The 22,860-nt window shown below is 55.7% G+C and overlaps 1 protein-coding gene across 2 annotated transcripts; it reads right to left on the bottom strand.

Annotated features, from left to right (window-relative positions):
- Window positions 1–9,661: 9,661 nt before the first annotated feature.
- Window positions 9,662–22,461, bottom strand: ANAPC2 (anaphase promoting complex subunit 2). 2 transcript variants are annotated; one of them, XM_080356015.1, is made up of 13 exons: window positions 21,993–22,461; window positions 20,680–21,302; window positions 20,053–20,185; window positions 17,133–17,307; window positions 16,404–16,523; window positions 15,911–16,028; window positions 15,646–15,827; window positions 15,364–15,505; window positions 14,591–14,666; window positions 13,780–13,983; window positions 11,916–12,045; window positions 10,863–11,098; window positions 9,662–10,105 (listed from the first exon to the last, which is right to left on the bottom strand). In XM_080356015.1, exons 1-13 carry the CDS (start codon window positions 22,416–22,418, stop codon window positions 9,893–9,895), a joined length of 2,778 nt encoding a protein of 925 aa, XP_080212141.1. In that variant the 5' UTR covers window positions 22,419–22,461; the 3' UTR covers window positions 9,662–9,892. The 2 variants fall into 2 exon arrangements, 1 of the variants encoding a protein (XP_080212141.1); XR_013923027.1 differs by lacking the exons at window positions 9,662–10,105; window positions 10,863–11,098 and adding an exon at window positions 12,153–12,330 and having other exon boundaries at window positions 11,924–12,045.
- Between the last annotated feature and the right edge of the window lie 399 nt (window positions 22,462–22,860).

Here is a 22,860-nt window from a genome sequence, read left to right as displayed (position 1 = left end):
CAAGTGCTCATGTAAACACCATTAGGCGCTGCTCCGTGTCGAGTCCGGCGGCACCGTGGGAGGACTCGCACTCAGCTCTTGGAAATGCTCCTGAGAAACGTCCAGCTGCCCTCCTTCAGCACTTCCTCCCTACCGTTTGCATTCGTGTGTCACCCTGCTCCTGCCAAAACAAGGTTTCCACAACAAACAAGCCTGCGTGGGCAGCGGAGGCAGCGGGGCCGGAGGGGAGCGGGACGGCGCAGCCTCCGGGCAGATGGTGTTTGCAGGTACAAAGGGTCTGGCTTGTAGGAGACATCTGCCCGATGCCAGCCAGAGAAATGTGTGTCCAGTTAAAGTACCGACCTCTGAATCCCGAGGATGGTACTGGAGAGGAAGGAGCTGCACCCCAAACTCAGGCTCTTAGGGTCAGCAAAGCGGCTGGGAAAGGGGATCAGCTGGAAAATCCCAAAGGCTGATGGTGCCGGCTGAAAGCCAAGCCCTCTGTCCAAAACTGAGCATTTCCAGGGGGAAAAGCAGAGCAAAACGGCCCCTTGCAGCGGGGGACACAGATCAAAGGGCTTCAGTGCCTGGGAGCAGAGATCCCGGATCGCAGCAGAGGCCGGCACGGCCCTGGCACCCTGCCTGGAAACGCACTGAGAAACACGGTTTGCTTAAAACCCCAAGCTCAGGGCTTGCAAGCGTTCACCCTTCCCAAAAACACAGTGCAGGGTGACAGCCAGGGTGATGCAAAACCCACCTGCGCCACCCCAGAAGCCTGATTGCTGCCAAAGCCCACCGGCCCCTCACCCAGCCCAAACTTTTGGGGAGCCACAAAGACCGAGACCAATGCGAAGGGCAACACGGAGGGGAAGAGCCTGGAGCATCCAAAACCAGTGGGAACAGGAGGGTTCCCGTGAAACTGGCATGGTTTTTGGCAGAAAGGAGCCATTGGGGACGAGCAGGAGGTGGTGGTGGGGATGGAGCCCAAAGTGGCCGTGGGGTGCCACAGTGACCCCTGCGGGGTGGGGAGCGGGATGGGGGAGCCACACCGAGCGCAGTTACCCACAGCGTCTCCCTTGGGACCGGTCACCGTCGCTCCTGTCCAGCCGGTGAGCCCAACTCCCAGCCTCGGACGGGCCGGCTGCTCCTCTGCCCCTCTTATCTGAATAAAAACCCGACTGCGGAGAGGAAATGGCGAGGAGGAGTGGCCGTGGCAGCACTTCCTTCTCCCCGCGCCGCGGGACGGCCGCTGCCGGACGGTTTTCTCTCCCCCCTCTCGCCCAAAGCCTCCGCGGCGGCTGCCGTCACAGCCGCATCGTGCGAAGAAACATGAATGCCGGGCGGCCGCGGCGGGACAGGGACGGGACCGCGGGATGAGCTCATCAGCCGTGTGGCCTCGAAAGCCCCGAGTTTGGGCAAAACATCCCCACCCTCTGGGGTGTAATTAGGCTGGAACTTGTCACCGGTAAATGTCAAAGTGGTGATGCTGAGCAGAGGTTATCGGGGCTGAGCCAGCACCGGTGCAGCTCGGGGACAAAGCTTCTCACTAGAAGGGGAAACAGGGAGAATGACAACAGAGTGAATGTGGGAAAAAATTAGCAAGTCTAGAAAAAAACAGCAAGTCCAACATAGTTGATTTGTCTGTCTCCGGGCTCCTGCTCCGCTGCACTCGTCCGCTCCGGCCCTGCTGAGGCTTTTATCCCCTTTATCCCCCGCTGGCCGCGTGGCAGGGGGACATGGGGACATGGGACAGCCAGGCCAGGCTGCACAGCTGCTGCAGGACCGACCTCTGGAATTGCCACTGTTGGCACCCTGAGATATCGCTGCACACCCCCCAGGGTAAAACCGCTCCTTCCCTCGGCGGGTTAGCAGAGGGAAGAAGGAAGCAGCGGGGTTTTTCCGTACCCAGCCGTGCCAAGGCTCATCGCGGCGGCTCCTCCTCACCTCCACCTGCAGCTCCTTCAGCCCTACCAAACACCCCACCTCTCACTTGTGTTTGTACAGCCCAGCCAAGGCTTTTTCCTGAAAAAATAAGCCTGTTTGGCAAAGGCAGAGCTGCCCAAACACAACCTCTTGGCAACCAAGCTCCTATTTTTCGATAAAACCTCAGCTGGAAGCTGCTCCAGAGCAAAAATGGGGGTGGTGGGAAGAAAAAAAAGGAAGATTGGGTTGTTTTGGAGCATCCCAGCGCAGATCCCGTTGTGTCTGTGATGCATGTGATGGTTCCCGCATCTCCACGGGGAGGGGATGCTCCAAGCAGGCTCCACAAAGTGTCCGGACCCGGTGCCAGGCAGCCAGACCTGCTGCGGCCAGGGAGGCATTTGCCTAACAAATCCTTGCAAATGTGGGGATTTCTGTGGCATGAAGGCACAGCTGCTCAGCCCACGGACGGGCCACCGGTGGCTGGGAGCTGCTCGCAGGGCGGGAAGCCCATCAGGGCTGACGCGGGGCTGGAGGTGCCCTCGGGATGGGCTTGGGTGGCTGTTCGGAGAGCAGCCCTGAGAAGAGATGTTTTTCTGGGTAATTCGGGTTTTTGCAAGGCAAGAACTTCCCTCAAGCAGTGCAGTTAAGCGCCGTTAAATAAAACAAAAGCAATGCCCCCCCAATACTCTAACAGAAGCAAGCAGCTCCCAGCACGACCCCAGGGCTGTTAGCAAACCCCCACAGCCCAGAGAAACCTTGGGCTGTCACTGGGAAGGAGCGTGAGCCATCTCCAGTGGCCCAGTGGGGGACATTGGGGCATGGGGGGGGACAGGAAGTATCCAAAAGGCAGCAGGAAATGAAGGGAGGGTGGAAATGGGGCTCAAAGTGCGGCCAGGAGGGAAGCTCGCTCTGCTCGTGCAAGCCGTGGGGACAAAGGGACATGGTGGGGACCACGGCTGGAGCAGAGGGCAATGTGCTCCTGGTTATGGAGGGGACATGGGACTGACCTGCACAGGACCCCTGTGGAACTGGGGGAGCCTGATGGCACGTGGGGATGGGGACACGAGTGAGGGAGAGTGGCCACCACCAGCCCCTGTCTGACCTGGAGGGGACAAGAACAGCCACGGGGTGCTCGTGCAAGTGACACAATGGTGCACATAGGGTGACACAGGGCTGGCACTTGCAGCTGGGGACACAGTCCTGGTGTCACCACCCACTGGCCTCCAAAATCACCAGCTCAGTCTGGGGTGGCTGTGAAAAGAGCCGGGGGAGCAGCTGGGGAAGTGGGAGGCCAGGGCATTGGTGGCACTGAGAGGTGTCCCATGTGGTGACATCCCTCCAGCACGGCCCATGGGGCAGGGGTTGGACATGGGGGATGGGACCATGGAAAACAGCCCCTGCTCATGTTCCTGGCCAAAACATCACCCTGTGCAGCTGCTGCCATGGCCCTGGTGTGGGGGCTGCGTCCCCAAAAGCGGGGGGAGCAGCTGCCGTCCTGCTGGGTGCCATGGGGAGGGGACATCCTGGGGAGGGGTGGCACGTGGAGGGGCAATGCTTGTGGGCACAATGCAATGGGGCAGCAGTGCACGGGGGGCTGTGTGCAGGCGGGGGTGCAGCACATTGCGGGGGCCCCACATGTAGTGGGGCGCTCTGTGCATGCAGGGGGGTCTAGTGCAGGGGTGTGCAGTAGGGCCAGCCTGCTCCCCCCTGGTGTCCCCCACTCACCCGGGGGCCCCCAGCCCTGTCCCCTGTGTCCCTGCCGGTTTCCAAGGCCGTGCCCCCGGGTTGGGCCCCATGCGGGGAGGAAATGGCGGCTGGGTCAGGATGGCGCGAGCGGCCGCGGTGCCACGGCCCTTCCTGCGGAGCCACCAGCACCGACTGTGCAAACACGGCCTCTCCCGCGGCCCTGCCCGGCCGGGGCTGCAGGACGGGGACACGGCGACCGCCGAGCTGACCTGGACCCACTGCTTTGGGTACCCGCAGCTGATGGGTCCCCACCACAAAGCATCCCCGGCGGCTGGGGCGGCTGCACGGCCCCTTGCTGCTGGGTGCTGACTTTTATGGCAATTTTAGGTTTTTCCTCCATTTTTTTGGCACGTTGCCTGTTTAGTCAAAACACCTCCAGGGCTGATGAGCAGCAGCTGCATCCCAAACACCTGCAAACACCCTTGGCCTCTCTGCTCCCCTGGGAAGCCTGAATGAGGGGAATGAACCCCCTGGGGCCAGTGGGTCCCTTTTGGGGACCCAGAGCCCAGAATGGTCCAGTGTGAGCCCTGGCAGCTCTGAGACAGAGTCCCATACCCACGGCACTGGCCTTCCCCACAGAAACTGCAGAAAAGGAGGAAATCTGCCAAAAGAGAAGCTAAAGAAGGCTGAAAGGGTCACAGGCTTGGAACCACCAGGAAAACAGATATAGAGCTCAGAAATACACCCCATGGAGCAGGCAGGGAGCCCCGAAACAGAAAGCGAGAGCCTGCAAGTGGAGAAGGGGAAGTGGCACCGGGATGGGGACATAGAAACCCTCGGCGCCAGCCCCTCCTGTGTCACTGAAAAGGGAAGAGTCAAAGTATATAACGCAATGACCTTTCCCAGGGTGGGCAGTGGGTGCTTTGCCGTGGGGCTGCCCGAGGTTTTGTGTGCAACGTGCAGCCCCGCGGGGGCATTTCCAGACCCAGCGATCCCTTTTCCAAGCACCGAGCTGCCCTTTCCGCAGCGCTACCAACCACCCCCCGACTCCGCAAGGTGGCTTGAGCTGTTGGGTGAGTTTTTTAGCCTTTTATATCACTCACCTCGTGTTGATGTGCCCTGAATTTTTGCTGCTGCTCCAGCCCCTTGCATCCAGGGGGTCCCTCTGCGCCATCAACCCTTGAGCATCCTAAACAGCAGCGAGAAGCACAAACCGCAGCAAAATCAGTGTAAAACCAGCACAAACCAGTGGCTCCTCAGGCAGGATCAAGCCAGACCCCGTGCTCTTCTCAGTCTCACTCTTAGCCAGAATTTCCAGCCCTGCTTTAACATGTCCTGAATAAACCAAACAGTTTATTCATGGGCCGGAGAATGTCCCCTGTAGGGACGCCGCATCCTGCTTGGGTTATCGTGGCCCTTCTAAACAGTTTATAAATAGACCAAGGTAAATGAGGGCGATCACTCTTTTTGAAGGAAAGCGAGGATTTGTATCTAACTTACATTTTTTAAAGCCATTCAAGGGGTGCTGGTCCAGATGATCGCTCCTAAAACCCAGTTTAATCTGCTGCTTCTTTCTCTGCCAGTTGAGCTCCACCCCCACCTCACTAAAACAATCAAAAAAAGGAAAATAGAAAGAAAAATGGGTTTGGCAGCTTCGGGTCCTCACGTGCCCGTCGTGGTGGCGTCGGGGCCACCAGGAAGGTCACAGTCATGGTCACGGTCATGGTCATGGTCACGCCGTGAGGAACGGGCTGGGATCAGAGCCAGGGCGGCAAGCAGGGTGGGAGAGGGCAGGGGCATGTACCGCGGTGCCTGGGAGGTCACGCTGCTTTTGACATTGGAATAAAAGGTAGAAAACTGTGGGGGGAAACATGGAAAATTGGGGAAATGATTTGGAAGAGGTGGAGAGCAGCGAGTGCCCGCAGCTGCTCCCGCTGCGGGTGGGACAGTCACCTACACAGCGTCCCCTCGATGCCATAAACATCAGCTCCAAACCATCGATCAGCGAAAATCGTCACAACACTTACCCACGTAAACGAGTGTTCATGGAAAGGGTTCATAGTGTGCAACGAGGGCGTCTGTACAACACCCCGGAGGAATTGAGCCCACTTCCAAGCACCTAAGGAGTAAAGGAATGTGATTTTACATGCATTTTCAAGCTACATGTATTTTTTCTTTCCTCTGAAAGCAGAAATGATTTGCCAGGGTGAGGGACCCAGGACGGGGCTTTGCCCAGGCCAGCAGACTCAGCTCTGGCCTGAATCCATGTGGCTGGGTGGCAAACAGTGCAGGGAAGAGCCCAAAGCCCTGTTTGGGGTTTTATTCCAGCTTCCTCCGCTCAGGCTGAAAAATTGCATTTCCAGCTTGTTTCAATTAATTTTAAGACTTTTACATTCCTTAAAAGCTGAAGCGCTCATTAAACCAGAGTTTTCCTTGTTGTAACACTTGGAAACGACCACACCACGGCTCGGCTGGCGGCTCCGCGGGGGGACGGACGCGGGTCCGGGTGCCCCCGGCAGCGCAGCGCTCGCCCCGGGCTGAGGACGGACACGCTCATCACAGCCCACGGGGGAGTGTCGTGGGTGGCTGGGAAAGGTCGGGGCGGGAAGGATGCTCGTCTTGTCCTGACTTTCATAACCCCACCATGGCTTTGGTCTCACCGCCCCGCAGCACCCTGCCTTGTGGGTAGAGCCGCCTGCACCCACACACATACTGATCTATAAAATAAGGTGAACCAGCCGCATTCCTCACCACGGGCTTCTCCGGTGGTCAGGGCCAGACGCCGCTGCAGGGCTGCAAAGGTGGCAGTTCCTTTGGTCTCAAAAAGATCCAAATGAGACATTCCCCCCCAGCCGTGCCGCAGCTCACCCAGGCGCTCGCCGGCCAGACGCGGAGCGCAGGGCGGGACGTGCTGCGCACAGAGCGGGCGGCTCCGGCTCCCGCGGCCGCCGGGCGCTGCCCCGGCTGCCCGGCCGCCTGCCTTCCCGGGGCTGCCAGACGCTGCCCCGGCCGCCTGCCTTCCCGGGGCTGCCAGACGCTGCCCCGGCCGCCTGCCTTCCCGGGGCTGCCAGACGCTGCCCCGGCCGCCTGCCTTCCCGGGGCTGCCTGGGGCTCCGTCCTCCTTCCTGGAGTAGTAGAATTAAAATAGGATAAAGGAGAATAAAATGGAATGAAGTAAAAGAAAGTAGGAGTAAAAGAAAGTAGGAAAAGGGAAAGGAAAGGGGGAAGAGGAAAAGGGGGAAAGGGGGAAAGGGGGAAAGGGGGAAAGGGGGAAAGGGTATGGGAAAAAGGGGGAAAGGGAAAAAGAGGGAAAAAAGAGGGGAAAAGGGGGGAAAAGGCAGGGGGGAAAAGGCAGGGGGGAAAAGGAAGTGGGAAAAGGAAGAGGGAAAAGGAAGAGGGAAAAGGAAGAGGGAAAAGGAAGGGGGGAAAAGGAAGGGGGGAAAAGGAAGGGGGAAAAGGAAGGGGGAAAAGGAAGGGGGGAAAGGAAGAGGAGAAAAGGAAGGGGGGAAAAGGAAGGGGGAAAAGGAAGGGGGGAAAAGGAAGGGGGGAAAGAAAGGGGGGAAAAGGAAGGGGGGAAAAGGAAGGGGGAAAAGGAAGGGGGGAAAAGGAAGGGGGGAAAAGGAAGGGGGGAAAAGGAAGGGGGGAAAAGGAAGGGGGAAAGGAAGGGGGGAAAGGAAGGGGGAAAGGAAGGGGGGAAAAGGAAGGGGGGAAAGGAAGGGGGGAAAGGAAGGGGGGAAAAGAAAGGGGGGAAAAGGAAGGGGGAAAAGGAAGGGGGAAAAGGAAGAGGGAAAAGGAAGGGGGAAAAGGAAGGGGGGAAAGGAAGGGGGAAAAGGAAGGGGGAAAAGGAAGGGGGAAAAGGAAGGGGGAAAAGGAAGGGGGAAAAGGAAGGGGGAAAAGGAAGGGGGAAAAGGAAGGGGGGAAAAGGAAGGGGGGAAAAGGAAGGGGGGAAAAGGAAGGGGGAAAAGGAAGGGGGGAAAGGAAGGGGGGAAAGGAAGGGGGAAAAGGAAGGGGGAAAAGGAAGGGGGAAAAGGAAGGGGGAAAAGGAAGGGAGAAAAGGAAGGGGGGAAAAGGAAGGGGGGAAAAGGAAGGGGGGAAAAGGAAGGGGGGAAAAGGAAGGGGGGAAAAGGAAGGGGGAAAAGGAAGAGGGGAAAAGAAAGGGGGGAAAAGAAAGGGAGGAAAAGGGGGAAAAGAAAATGGGGAAAGACAGGCGGGAAAGGGGGGGGAAAGGGAAAAAGAGCAGCTGTGAAACGCAGCCCTGGGGCTCTGCACTGCAGCACAGCCAGGACAGAGGTGTCCCCCAGGGATGCCCCCACCACCTGCCCACACCTTGCTCCCTTTTGTCCTCCCAGAGCACACGGGTTTTGGCACTTGTGTGCTGCTTTGATTTATTCCGTAGTGGCTGCAGGTCTGAGCAAGAGCTGAGCACAAGGAGCTGAGCACAAGGAGCTGAGCAGCCTTTGGGGGAACGTGGAGAACCCCCCGGGAGGCGTTTTCCCAAGGGAAACGCCACCAGGACCTGCTGCAGGAGCAGGGAGCACGGAGCTCTGCCCAGGGCTGAACAAGCTGTGCTTCCACATCTTGTCTCATGTCCTCCACGCATGGTGTCCAGGGATGTCCCAAGGCACATCCCATGCTGGGCACAGCGATGATGAGGCCATTACCGTGTCCTGGCCATCCCCGCACCCTCAGGTGACAACAGGTCCAGTCGGGTGTCCTGCCAGGCTCTGGGGGGGCTCCTTATGCATTCAGGTGTGGATTTCCCTCCCCAGCCTGCTGTCATTTGGAATTAGCTGCTGCTCATCTTTCTCGGCTTTACCTGGAGTAAAATCCTACATGATCACAGATTGGGGTTTATTCAGTTATTCACAGAGCCCCTACAGCACAAGGAACATTTTAAGCTTCACAACAGAACACGCCAAACAGCTCCTAATGCTGCAGACCATGAGCCTGGAGCGAAACACAACACGCGCTCAGCCACAGAGGAAAAGGTGCCCGAGGGGAGACCCGTGTCATATCCTGCCCGTGGCTGCACAAAGGATGCCCGCCAGGACTTGCGGGCCTTCAGGCACTGAAAAACAAGGTTAAATATTAAATACAGTTTGTTTTCGATGTGCCACAAGTCTCTCGTGCGCCTGGACGCAGAGCCAGGCTTACAGGCTGCTCCCATGTTTTAAGCCTGGCCCTTTGGTATCTCAGTTCCAGCTGCCCCAGTGCCCACAGGCTGGGCCAGAAGATTCAGCAATGCACAGGAAAGACTCCTTGAGCTACAGAAACTCAGTTCTTTGCTTCACAGAAAGAAAATTTTTAGTAAAAGCCAGATTTCCTAAACATATTCCTCTTGATGAGTAAAACCCATTGGGAAAGGAGGACTGAGGAACCCTGAATGCTGTTGAGTGGAGACTGAAGACAATCCGAAACCCTTTGTCTGATCTTGTACCCTTGTTTGGGTGTGACATTTAACCAGCGGAGCTCGGGGATATCCCATCCACTGCCTCGCTGATCTCAGTGGTGCCAATAACTCTGAATTATGCACTCCTGGGGACACCATCCGTGGCCGTGGGACACGTGTGTTCCTGCCATAACAATGCGATTCTGCCAGCACCTGGGTAATCCACTCACTTGCCCCCGAGACTAAAGAACTGTTATGCCTCATCCATCTAAAGCATTCTTCAACCCACAATAAAGTGATTCCACACCATTTCAGAGCCTCAAATAGGGGTAAGCGGACCCTGGAGTTTTCCTCCCACATCAGCCAAAGGAGACAGCGGCAACACTTGCTTTCGTGTAGGGCCTTGCTCATCAGTGCCAGCTGCAAGACGCGGCTTTAGCCACACAGAGAGACCCAGACAGCAACGGGAGCCAAGAGAGCCCTTCCAAACCCCTCCAAGGCTGCAGACGGAGGCCCACCGAAAGGGAGACGGTGCCCGGTAGAGCGGGGAGGTCCCTGCCCACCCTGGGTTGTGGGAAGGCTGGTGCCAAGGGCGCTCTGCCGAGAGGAGAGGAAAGAAAAGAGTCGGTACCATCTGCAAAAGGAGACTGCTGGTTTTTATTAACCAGTGAAGCTGGCCCAGACACTCACGTAAGGGAGGAAAAGCCATGTGGGGAGCAGGCCCAGCCCCAGAAGTTGTGGGGTGCACAGGCCAGGCTGCTGCTGTCTCCACATGGAAACCCTTTAGGGGAAGAGGGCAGAGCGAACCCCCAGGGCACAGAACGTCCCCAGCAGGATGCACAGAGCTGGGAGGCACTGAGGAGCCGAGCACAGGCAGGGAGCAGTGACACCGAGGGGAGCAGGGACGCTCGCAGTCTAGTTGCAGTTCTTGGGCAGGCGATAGACACCTCCGGAGTAGATGAGTTGCTGGTCCCGGACCTTCTTCTGGAGGAAACCCTGCAGCTCCTGTATATCGATCTCTGTCACCACCGGGCCTGTCATCACAAACATCTTCAGCATGCTGTGAATCCTCTCCAGGGACAGGCTCTCCAGGTTGGTCAGCATAGCCTGAATGTACGTCCAGAACAGCTGCGGAGGGTGAACACACAACAATAACTCACACTGACACCTACACCATGAAGAAAAGGGGTGCGTTAGCATCCCACGTCCCAGAAGCAGAGCAGGGCTGCGGCTGGCAGTAAGTTCTGCTCTCAGCCATGAGCATGTGGTCTTGAAAGAAAAACATCAGCGTCGGGTGTTGAGACACACGGACAGAAACTGGGATTTGACGTGCAAGACGTGCATGACCCTCAGTGGATAAACACCGGTATGACACCTCCATGTTGCGCAGTGACACAACACACAGAGGACACACGGGCAGGAAAAGCACTGGAAGTGCCCAGGAACCACAACACAGACACAGCAAAGGTCCAGCTGTTAGTGCTGTGTAAACCTTTCTGGCAATTTAAGTGCCAAAAAGCTCTGCTTGGGTGAATCCAAGTAAGTTATGACTATTTTCAAATATGGAATAATGTCTCAGACTTTTGGTTTTTTAAACTTGAAAATAAAAAGGCATTTAGAGCTGTGCGAAGAGCTGTGTGGCTCAGCAGCTGGGCACTTTTCAGGAGGGAAGGCTGCAATCCAGCACCTGCACCAGTGACCATTAATCAAGAGATAACCACTTCAAAAAAAGCCCCTTGCTGGACTGAGCCACTTGCAGTGGAAAATGCAAATCCAAAGTGCAAATCAAATTCATCAACTTAATCAGATTCCCCAAAGACAAAAGCACGAGATGTTTGCGTTGTCCTGCCAGCTTTGCAAGGAACCAAGATGCACAGATGGGTACCTGCAGCTCTTCCTCTTTCTGGTCAGCCTGTGACGCCATGGCAGAGTCCCCCTCGTCATCGCTGTCTATCAGAACCACCTTCTCCCCCTGGTCCTTCTGCTCCTCCTCAATCACGGTGAAGGTGCCTGGGGGCTCTTCCCGCAGGACACCCTGCTGCAGCCACAGCGTCATCTTGCGCTTCAGCGACGTCACGGGTACCTTGAGCACTTCACTGAGCTCTGTCAGTGTCCATGTACCTGCGGAGAACACGGATAGCAGAGAAAAGAAGAGAACAGGACACCCACCCACCTCCAGCATAGAATCACAGAATGATTTTGGTTGGAAAAGACCCTCAAGAGTCCAACCATTAACCACCCCTGGCACTGCCCCATGTCCTGAGAACCTCATGTCTGTCTGTCCAACCCTCCAGGGCTGGTGACTCCAGCACTGCCCTGGGCAGCCTGTTCCAATGCCCCACAGCCCTTTGGGGAAGAAATTGTTCCCACATCCAACCTCAACCTCCCCTGGCGCAACTTGAGGCCGTTTCCTCTGCTCCTGGCGCTTGTTCCTGGGGAGCAGAGCCCGACTCCCCTGGCTCCAAGCTCCTTTCAGGCAGTTCAGAGATCAGAAGGTCTCCCCTCAGCTCCTGTTCTCCAGCTGAACCCCCCAGGTCCCTCAGCCGCTCCATCACACTTGTGCTCCAGCCCCTCACCAGCTCCATTCCATTCTCTGAACTCACTCCAGCACCTCAAGGCCTTTCTTGGTGTGAGGGACATGCCAGGACGTTACAGAGACTGGGGAAGGCTGCAGAGCCACTGCCAGGAGTGAGCTGCTGTGTGTAGCGACTGCCCAAAAGCAGAGCGGTCACTGGGCTGTGGTGCTGCCCGGTGCTGTCTCCTTGGAGAGCTGGAGACCTGGCTGAGCCCTCATGATCTGAGCCCATGAACTAGGTCTTGGTCCTGCTGCCAGAGCTCTCAGAGCCTTCAGCCACCTGAGCAACGTGGCTTTCCCACCCAGTCCCCACGGGAAGCACAGACATGGGTGGTCATGCCGAGTCTCTGCCACGACACTCACTCTTGGTCTGGAAGTGCAGGATGATGGCGGCATGCACGGGAGAGACGGACAGGGACAGGGTGCGGTCTGCCAGCTCCACGTCCAGGTTCACCAGGCCCAGGTGGTACTTCCAGTTCAGGGTCCTCATGGCCTGGAAAAGCGGGCAGCAGCCGCTCAGAGCGGATCTAACAAGAACCACTAAGAGCTGTGTTATGGCAAACAACCCTCTACCACCAGGGCCAGCTGCGCTCCACACACCAGATACCAAAGCTGCTCCCCTGTTCATGAGTCACCCAGCGCTGCCACCACCCCCATGGGAAACGTCCTCCTTGGCACAGGTTGGCGTCCAGCCCTTGCCAGTCTCTCAGCTCTCCGGCAGGGCAAGCGCAGGTTGAGGAGACACTGGAAGACCAACTGGGCCACTCAGGACAAACTCCTACCGGAAAATAGGGGCAGGATTTCATTAGAAGAGAAGCAGTCTGTTCTGAGACTGATGTGAAAAGACAACTGCGTGCTTTGAAGGTGGGGATGCTCAAGGACACTGCTTCCTCCTTGCATCCCCTCCTCCATCCCCTCCTAATTTTTAGCAGGACACAATCACCTGGCAGCCACATGTGGCACGTAGCTACAGCAGAAGAGACAGGATCTAGAGCAGGGTGTAATACTCATTTCCACGGGGGGCCACATCAGCCTCACGGTTGCCTTCAAGGGGCCAAATGTAATTTTAGGACTGTATAAATGTAACTACTCCTACAAAATGAGTAGGAATCCTACTCAAAATGGGTTTGACACCCCTGACCTAGAGCTGTGAGCTTCCCAGCCTCGTGGCATGTATCATCTGGTGCAAAACAACAAATTCAAGAAAGGATATAGGAAACCGGGCCTGAAGTGGAGTCAGAGCACAAGTGGACAGGCAAAGAGGAACATGTGCATCAGACACCAAATTGTGTTCTGGTTGGCTGCAAGAACCATCTGTGTGTGCACACACACCACGCATGACAGGTCGACCTGGATTCTGAATCATCCATGCTCCAGCTGTGTCACCTGCACTCCATCGGGTAAGAAATTGCAAGGTGAGAAAGCCAAGAGCACAGCTCTGGAAGTGACCGAGATATTCCTTGACTTCCAGACAGATGCTCCTGCTTCCAACCCATTCTGTATGTGCAGAGCAAGATGCACCTCAGCCTTCTCTATCTGACTAACTGCCACGATCAAGTGCCTGGAGAACAGAAGAATACTTCACGGTTGCTTACATTTGCTCGGTCTGCCTCTCTTCCACCTTGCCACGCTGTTTATAAAGGCACGTATTCCATCTTTGAGCCACAAACTGACCAAAAATGCTTGCACTTCAACTGTCTAACGTAGACCCTCCAGAAGTGAATGAAACAACCCAGGAGAGACCACAGGCAGAAGGAGAAGCCACATTCAAACTCCAGACTAACAGTGAATCTTAAAATGAGACCGTGTTAAAAGAGTTTATTTTCAAGAGGACAAACAGGAGGAGAGTGACAGAGCAGTGGAGAGAGTGTCACTCTTACTACTCCTGAACTCAGGCCAACAAGCTTAGACCAGACTTCGGATGCCCAAGAGCTTCCAGCTCAGTATCCATTTAACTAACAAACACTGGCATACTTTAGAAAACTCTTTTCCCTAGCTACAATCCCTATGACAGCCCTGGCACCTCATGTGAGATAAACCCTTCTTTTGGCAACAGCTAAACTAGCACAGCTTCTAAAAGCTGAGGGACTTTGAGATTCCACCATAACAGCACGGGTATACTAGCAGCTAAACTTTAAGGGATGTTAAAGGGGACTTTGCATAAGCCACACTATGTAATAGTCTGAACAGCATACACCTTTTTTAAGGAGTGTTAAGGTTGCCTCACCTTTAATTTCTCATACTTCTTGGAATAGGCTTCCATGGCCTCCTTGACCTGCTCCGGAAGCTCCAGCTTCTCCTCCTTCAGCGGTGGCCAGAACTCACTCGACAGGATAACAGCGACGAGGCTGAATGGTGGCTTCTCCTCCTCCGGGAGTTTCTCCTCCTCATCACGAATGTTGGCATTAATGCGCCGCGAGTCAGCCATGTCCTGGAAAAGGCAGAGGATACTGAACAGGACGCCTCCTGGCATCCAAGTGAGGAACAGTCACCCTCTCTGTAGGCCAGCAGCAGCTTTTTGAAGCCCTCCACATCACTTGATTTTGGACGAGCACAGCTTCTCTTGCAAGTCAGTACTAACCCTTAGTAAAGGAGAAGCTTAAACAAGGTGACTAATATCTCCAAGTGATGATGGGGACACTGGAAATGACGTGATGATGCGTGTGAGCATATAACTCAAGAGAGCCCACACTGGGGTCCCTCTGGATCTGTGCTCTTCCCGCAGTGCTGCAAGTGAATTAAACTGCAGAGTCCCAATGCCAGAGGAGCTGGAACAGCCCAGGCAAGAGCCCTGTACTGCAGGAAGGGCAGGACAGACAACAGCACCAGTGACCATTCCCCAGAGTCAATAACCCAACCCATGGGGCTTAAAAACCAGACATGATTTTCAATGCACGTCTGCCTGTGAGAAATCAGCCCCCTCACTGGGATTTTGGGAACTAAACTTTCCTAAAATACCCTTTTTGGGTCAATCCTCAAATTCCTCCCTGTCCCCAGTGAGCTCAAACACCCAGGATTGGAATGTTAAAAAAAGTTACTTTTAACATGACTTCGCAATAGTGCATCTGAGCTTCACCAAACCGCAGCTTCAGCAGCTCCACGTTGCGGATTTCCCTGAGAAGAGAAACAACAGATCAGACACGGGTCCCTCACACAGACGAGCCTGGTTTGGCCTCCACCCTTTGCACCACAGCCAGAGAGAGCCGTTTCTGGCCCACCTGTGCTCCTCCCAAGGAGACTCACAAGGCACATTACTGAACAGGATGCCTCCTGGCATCCAAGTGAGGAACAATCACCCTCTCTGTAGGCCAGCAGCAGCTTTTGAGGCCCTCCACATCACTTGCATTTGGACGAGCACAGCACTAAGCCATCCCCTGCCACAGCACAGTGCGACCGCAGCATTTGGGGAGCCGCTTTCCTGAACCTGCACACCCTAGATGTGGCTCACACCGGCTGCATCTCACAGGAAGGAAAACCACTGTTGAACCAAGACACAGTTGGGTTGCAACTGAGGTTTCCTGAGGCTTCATCCCTTTCTCTTACTTTGACACTTTCTGCTGACCCTCAGCAGCCTGGGAGCCGCCAGAACACATGGGATGGAGTTAAGAGGGTGTTGTGACTCAGTCCTGAGCAAGAAGCAGCCTGAGAAGAGGTGAGCACATGAAATTCTAGATGCAACCCCAAAGCTGCAGAGGAAACATCCCAAGACATTCCTGGCTGCAGAAACAACTGTTCACAGGACTGAGTCTGAAGCACCTTTAGCGGGTGATTTTACCATGGGAAGCCCTGGGGTTGGGCACATGGACCTCACCTCTCAACGCTGTAGTTGAACTGATGTAGCAGCCGGTCAGCCAGAAGCGTGCGGTATTCGTTGATAAACAGGTCCTTGCTGCCATAGATGCTCACCAGCAGGCTGATGATGTCCGAGGACCGACGCTTGGAACTTGATTTTCCTAGTGAAATGCAGCAGATGACAGCGTGAGATTAACAGAGACCTGCCCCAGCCCAGCTCAGCTCTCCAGGACTAGCGACAAGCTGCTCCGGACTACAGCCCAGCAGGGAGAATAGCAGGACTTTGGGCTTGGCATCTCACCTGGATCTGCATCAACTGGGTCAGGAACCCAGTCCCCTGGTTCTGCGATGTCATCGTCACTCTCCTGGCCATTCTCCAGGGTCACCGGGTCAGCTTTCGAGAGCTCATTCGCAAGATCACTGGAGCCCTCGGCATCCCCTGTGAGACCAGCCACGATCTGCCGCACCGTGTCTTCCCGAGTCCTGCCGAGAGGCCAGAGGAACAGAGCAGGTGAAGGGAAGAGGAGGGAAAAGGGATGCGTACAACTGTCCCACCAGCTTCCTACCTCAGGTACTTCCTGATGGGCTCACAGGCGACCTCCAGGATAACCATAGAGGGGTCGAGCTCCCGCAAGGCCTTGATGGCCGAGATATACAGAGTGATGATGTCCGATGTGTTGACTCCTGCAAGCGAGAGGAAGGAATGTGTCTGAGAAACCAGTTCCAGCTGCAAACGCAGGCTCAGAGACTGAGAGAAACCAGCTAAGCCCCGGCGGTGCATTAGGAGCTCACACCACACACAGCAAAGAAGCCTTGACCCGCATGGACCAAAGCTAAACTTCTAGCTTGGCTCCGGACCGCACTGCAAAAATGAGGTAAAAAGGAGCTGGGATACGATCAGGCACTGCTGCCCATGCAGACTCCGGCACGGACAGCAGTGATGTGTGGTCTGCCTGCCTCTCACTCATCAAACACAAAATCAGATGATGCTCCCTGTAGATCCCCCTCACGCCCAGGCTCCCTACAGTGTTATGATGTACACGGGGATGTCAAACCCACCAGGATGCAGAAGTCGCACTTCCAGAGCACTTTTCAGGGAGCTGAGCAGCTGCTGCCTCTGATTAGTCCTTTCCAAGCAGAATTTGAGGTCCTCCACAGCAGGCTTCGACTCCGGGAAATCTACAGACCGAGCAGCCATCGGACACAGTGGGGAGGCAAGAGGAGACAGGGTGGCACAGCACGGGATTAAGACAGATTTATCATTCACCCTGTTGTTATCATCATTTAGAAGAATTAATCTTGTCTGCAATTGCTAACCTAAAGATCCGTAAATCCTTTCAGTTTTAAGTCAGTCTGCTCATATAACAAAGATAAGAGCGACTTGCAAAACACCTGATCACAAAGTACAGACACTACTGACCTTGCAGCTCTAGACACTTTGGAGCCCACACAATTAGCTGAGTCTTACTTTAACACATATCTCAGGATGGTTGGATAAAGCGTCCTTTAGCTGAATGTTGCTCATTATATGCTAAAAGCATTATGTAATGCAATATGCAAACGTGTAACCAATTGGCTCTTTAGGGTGTGAACATAGTGATATGATTTTGTATATAATGCCTTTTACTTTTCTTGCTGGTGTGCTGGCATTATTCCAGCATCCGGACTTCCACAACTGTGTAATAAACAATATCTTATCTCTGTGTGCTACAATCTGGCTTTTTTGCACACCAGGTGACAGAACCCTGGTTTCGGGACAACACAGTCCAAGAGTGTGGTCACACCCACCTCGAATGATGCTGAAGAGCTCTTCGATGCGCATGCTGGCATAGATGCGGTAGAAGAACCTTTGGACGTGGCACCGCCAGTGTTTTAAGGTGCTGCTGGCGTCTGGAGACGAGCGTGCCGAGGGGCTGTCGTGCAGAAAAACCCTGCTGAGCCAGCCGATCACCTTTTCGATCCACTGTGAGAGGAGAGAGAGAGGGATGGTGAACACAACTGTGTCCCACACCTACCACATCTACCTGTTGGGCAAGGACAGCGCTGCCTCCAGCTGCTCCACAAACACACCCTGGCCTGGGCTATAGACGGGAAAAGTTGAGCTGAAAGAATACGAACTTTAGCTAAAGATACAGGAGATCCAGTTGTGCAGGTGCGTAGGAGAAGACAAGGGGTATTGCATCTGGGTAGGAACAACCCCAGGTTCCAGTATAGGTTGGGGAATGACCTATTAGAGAGCAGTGTAGGGGAAAGGGACCTGGGGGTCCAGGGTGACCATGAGTCAGCACTGGGCCCTTGTGGCCAGGAAGCCAGTGGTACCTGGGGTGGGTTAAAAGGGGGTGGTCAGTAGGTCAGAGAGGTTCTCCTGCCCCTCTGCTCTGCCCTGGGGAGACCACACCTGGAACCTTGTGTCCAGTTGTGGCCCCTCAGTTCCAGCAGGACAGGGAACTGCTGCAGAGAGTCCAGCGCAGCCACCAAGATGCTGCAGGGAGTGGAGCATCTCCCGTGTGAGGAAAGGCTGAGGGAGCTGGGGCTCTGGAGCTGGACAAGAGGACACTGAGGGGGGACTCATTCCTGGGGATCAATATGGAAAGGGGCAGTGTCAGGAGGATGGAGCCAGGCTCTGCTGGTGACAACCAGTGACAGGACAAGGGGCAATGGGTGCAAACTGAAACACAGGAGGTTCCACTGAAATATAAGAAGCAACTTGTTCCTGGTGAGGGTGGCAGAGCCTGGCCCAGGCTGCCCAGGGGGGTTGTGGAGTCTCCTTCTGTGCAGACATTCCAACCCGCCTGGACACCTTCCTGTGTAACCTCATCTGGGTGTTCCTGCTCCATGCGGGGATTGCACTGGATGAGCTTTCCAGGGCCCTTCAACCCCTGACATTCTGGGATTCTGTGATTCTGAGGGGTGGCTGAGGACTGTGCATAGGCGCTGGGCTCCAAAAAGAATAAGGTATATAAAAAACTGACATGCTATTCTGTTCTTGCAGAATTCCATTCTATACCTGCAGAACTATTCTGAGAATATGAGTGAATTGCCCATCGTACCACCCTTGGCCCAAAATTTCTATGATTCCTAAAATCAATGAAGGGCAAAGCAAGTCATCCCAGGGACTCACAGACAAGCAACCACACTCAGGCACTTCACATCAAGACCTCAAATACCAGCCTAGTCACTTAATAATAAAATTAAAACCTGAACAGAGAACATCAAAACATTAATTTTTCGTATCCAAGATTAAGTTTTCTATAGAGAAATGTAACTGTCAAATCTCAAAGGTACTCAACTACTCAACTACGATATCCAGATGAAATGCTTTTTTTTAAATTTCTCCTTCAAAGTGGCAAATATGTGCTACTTCTGGGATAGCATTTGAGTATTAATAGCTACTAGATTTTATTATATTTTTGATACCAAATTCCGACAGCCTGAAACAGAAATGGTAAGTCAAGGTCTGGTTTGCTGACATTAATCTTTAATTATCCACTCGACCAAGGAACCACTAAAGAAATGCACCAGCTCCACCAACTACAAGGCAGGATGAACCTGAGAACTGCAGAACACCCGGGCACCGATCTGGGCAAGTTCTCCTAACGGGCAGAAGGAATAGACAGCAACTGATGCAAAGCAACTCAGTTTTAATGAATACCATTATTATCAAACCAACCCATTCTTCCTCATGAGTTTATCTTCTCTGAGCGCTCCTGTTAGAGCCCAATTATCAAACAACATTTCACTTTTAGCTCGCCAGGCTTGTGCTTTTTTCCTTTAAATTATCTCTTCCTAATTCTTACATATTCCAACACTCTGTGGCCAAACGCATTGGCCTTTCCAATGAGGTGGGAGCAAAGGGACCTTTTGCAACGTCTGACAAGCGGAACACGGCTGCATTTTCTCTTGTGCCCTTAAAATGCCCTTAAACAATCTCCAGGGCATCCAAAAGCATTTCGCACCGGGTTCATAAAGAAAGTGTTGCACAGCAACTGAAGGCAGGTAAATATAAAATAACTGCTCATGTTTGCAGGCAACAGAAACGGCCAGCATGGCAAGCAGCAAGGAAACTGTGGCAACCACAGCAAGCGGTCTGGTTTGCACGGCAACCCGGCGTCACGCATTGTCCTTGGGCACAGGGAAAGGCACCGAGGGACAAAGAGCGAGCCCGCAGAGCCAGGGCTGTGTCCTGGAACAGCCACAGCCTGGAGAACAACTTGATTTTAAGGTCACGCTGGGTAAACAGCCCAATGAGATCTCACTTTAAGGCAGCAGTAAAAATAAATGGGTAGTTGCAAGGAAGGGTTTTAATTCTATATGTAGCCCACCGGTGAGAACAACACCAGAGTATCATCTCCCATCCTCGCTCTCTATTTTAAAGGGGTGTTGAAAACTTGGAAAGAGGACAGGGAATGGCCACATAAAATCTAATTATGGGCCCATCTACGCAAAGGGAGGGTCCTCGGCAGGTTAGGTGGCACTACATGTACTTGTAGCTCGTAAAACGGAACCACAGAAATTCCTTCATTACTACGGACGTCACCAGGTGAAATATAATGGTTTATTACACAGGAGTCAGAGCAAACCTTCCCCTGCCGGTGTAAATCAAACTGGGGAGAGTGACAGCCCTGGACCAGGTGTTTTCAGGCAGAATTCACTTTAGCCTGAGCTGCTAAAGCTGCAACAGGAGCAGCTGCCCGTGCGCCGTCCTTACCTCCTGGAACTCGCTGAGGAAGGAGCGCTCGTACTCCCCCCTGCACCGCTGCTCCATCCTCTCCTCGATCATCCTGTGCAGGATGGTGGTCACAGCATCGGCGCTCACCCTCTCCAGCAGATTCAGCCGGCGGCTGCAGACACAGAGACCCGATCCAGAGCGTGGGGAAGCAAATGTACAAGCAAATCAAGAAAATCTAACTACCTGAAGTTCCTTCCTCCCCATACCCTCCACAGACGCAGGCCTAGCTCTTGAGTGCTCTGACAGCCCGCGTAAATGCACTGCGTGTATAACACATGGCACTGCTGCTATCCTGTCTTAGAAACATTATTTGCTAGCCGTCAAAAGGTTTTTCATTTAGAAAAGTTTACTTCTTTGTGAGCAGAAGGCCTTAGAGCAAGACGAAGATATTCCCACACCCAGAGAGAGGAACTTTCTGGCTCAAGATCTGCTCTAGTTCAACCACCAGCCGGCAACCAGCTGCAAGAAACCCTGTGTCAGGTTCACCCTGTACCATGACACAGCCTGACTCCTCCAGTTCTCAGATACCGAGAAAACCTGCTCCTGCTCCCCATTCAGACCACCTGCTTGTTCTGAGCGACAGCCACCAGCCCGTCACCTACGTACAGAACGTCGTTGAGCTGCTGGAACTGCTCCATGGCCTTGGGGCACCAGCACCGCTCCCTCTTGCTGCTGCAGCCTGCACACAGCGGGCTCTCTCCTCCGCCCTCCTCGGTGTCACTCTCCTGCTCGGTCTCGCTCATGCTGCTCTCGCCCTCGTTCGTTCCATCTTCTCCTTTCTTCCACTGCCGCATGTATATCCTGAAAGTGCGGCTGTAGAACTGCTGGATCATGTCCTGGAAGGATTCGGTAGTGGAGAAGAACAGGATGGCTTTGAACATGGTGTAGAACTTCTCCTGCAGCATCTGAGCACCTGTCCCCAGGAGCAATCCCGCCTTGGTCCATCTCTCCAGAAGTTCCAGGCTGTTCAGGTAGGGGTCCAGGCGGCGCTTGAGGAGACAGAACGCGTCCAGAAGGAGCGAGGCGCACTGGGGCTCCTCGGCTGTGTTTTCATACTGGCCAATACAGTTCCAGAACTCGGGAGCTATATTTGCCTGCAGGTCCGTCTGCAGCACCTCCATGAACCACTCCTCCACCACGCAGTGCAAGTCGTGCTGCTGCAGCACGTCCAGGGCTGCCCGCAGGTCGGCATCCTTCAGCGGCCCCGCAGCGCCGGACCGCGGTGCTGCCTGGAAAGCAGAGGGGATACCAGGTTAAGCAGAGGAGACCACTCACCTCACAGCACAGGAACCAAACGCACGCAGACTCTGCCATCAAACCTGGCAGATCTGTCCCTCCGTGGAGACCCGCTGGGGTCTCAGCCGCTGCTGGAAGCCAAGCGCCCACCCCCCAGGCCCAACACCCAAACACCGTCCATCGCTGTGCGCTTCCCCGCTGTCCCCATCCATGCTGTCCCCGCTGGCAGCCACTGCAGGACACACGCACGGACAGGAGAGCCATGAGCCACCCTCGGCGCCCTGAAAAGCCAGGCTGAGGCAAAACCGGGGCAAAACCTCCCTTGGCGGGTGTTATCTCCCCTGGAGAGCGAGCGGGAGCAGCGCCGCGGCGCGGCTGGGGAACCGGCTCCTGGTGTTGGCCCCTACGCTTCCCTGGCTGGTGTGATGGGAAGGGGGGACGGCTGGACCGCCACGGCCTTCCCCTGGCAGCCCCCGAGCAAACACGGCCACGTCCCCTTCCCAGCCGGCAGCTCCGGCCGCTTCTCCCCCCGCACCGCGGCAGCGCCGGACCCGGAGCGGCAGCACGGGGAGTCGGGGCCTGCTCGGAACCCACGGGGGCCGGTCCCGACAGGGCCCGGAGACCCGCGAGCGGCGCGTCCTCCCCCGGGCCCTGCCCGCCCTCCCGGCCCCGCTCCCGCTCACCAGCCCCAGGGCGGCGGGCGGCACCAGGGCGGTGCTGAGCGTGTGCCAGGCGGCCGACAGCCCCGCGCCCGCCGGCGGCTCCATGCGGGCCGCGCCGCAGGAAGAGGCGGAGCGCGGCGGGACGTTGGGCCGGGGCGATGAGCGGCCCGGGGGCCGCGCTGCGGAGCTACAACGAGGAGCTGCGGGAGGGTGAGCGGGGCCGGGCGGCGGCGCGGCCGGGGCGCGGGCCGGGGCTGACGGGTCGGTGCCCGCAGGGCTGGCGGAGCTGCGCGCCCAGCGGGACGAGCTGAGCGGGCGGATCCGGGACGAGGAGGCGGAGCGGGCCCGGCTGCAGGGCCGGATCTGGGCGCTGACCGAGCGGCTGGCCCGCACCAGCGAGAGCCTGGCCCGGAACCTGGCTGCCCGCAGCGAGCTCGACCGGACCATCGCCGAGACAGAGGCGGCCTACGGCAAGGTAACCGCCCGGAGCTCCGGCACAGGCGGCCCCGCCACGGGGAGCCTAGTTTGGGTCTGCTTTGGTGCTGTTGGAGCTTCTGGGGGCGCAGCCCGGCGGAGCCGAAGGGCGCAGCACCCCCGCCTTCGGGTGCCCAGCGAGAGCGAGCGGCCCGTCTGAGCGGGAGGAGAGCGGGGGCTGAGTTAAAGCACATCGTCAAAATACATCGATATGGCCCTTGGAATGGACCCCTACAAGAAAAAAAACTTCTCACAGACAAGAGGAAACGGCCTCAAGTTGTGCCAGGGGAGGGTGAGGTTGGATCTGGGAACAATTTCTTCCCCAAAGGGCTGTGGGGCATTGGAACAGGCTGCCCAGGGCAGTGCTGGAGTCACCATCCCTGGAGGGCTGGACAGACGGACATGAGGTTCTCAG

This window comes from Nesoenas mayeri, assembly GCF_963082525.1.
Source record: "Nesoenas mayeri genome assembly, chromosome: 18".
Taxonomy (NCBI): Eukaryota; Metazoa; Chordata; class Aves; order Columbiformes; family Columbidae; genus Nesoenas; species Nesoenas mayeri.
This window is presented reverse-complemented; position numbering and strand designations above follow the sequence as displayed.

Coding starts and splice junctions, on each gene's coding strand:
- ANAPC2 (XM_080356015.1), bottom strand. CDS start 22,418: ATGGTCCGGTCGAGCTCGCTGCGGGCAGCCAGGTTCCGGGCCAGGCTC. Junction 21,303..21,992: donor CGCCCGCCGCCCTGGGGCTG/GTGAGCGGGAGC, acceptor TCTGCTTTCCAG/GCAGCACCGCGGTCCGGCGC. Junction 16,029..16,403: donor AGTGCGACTTCTGCATCCTG/GTGGGTTTGACA, acceptor TCTCGCTTGCAG/GAGTCAACACATCGGACATC.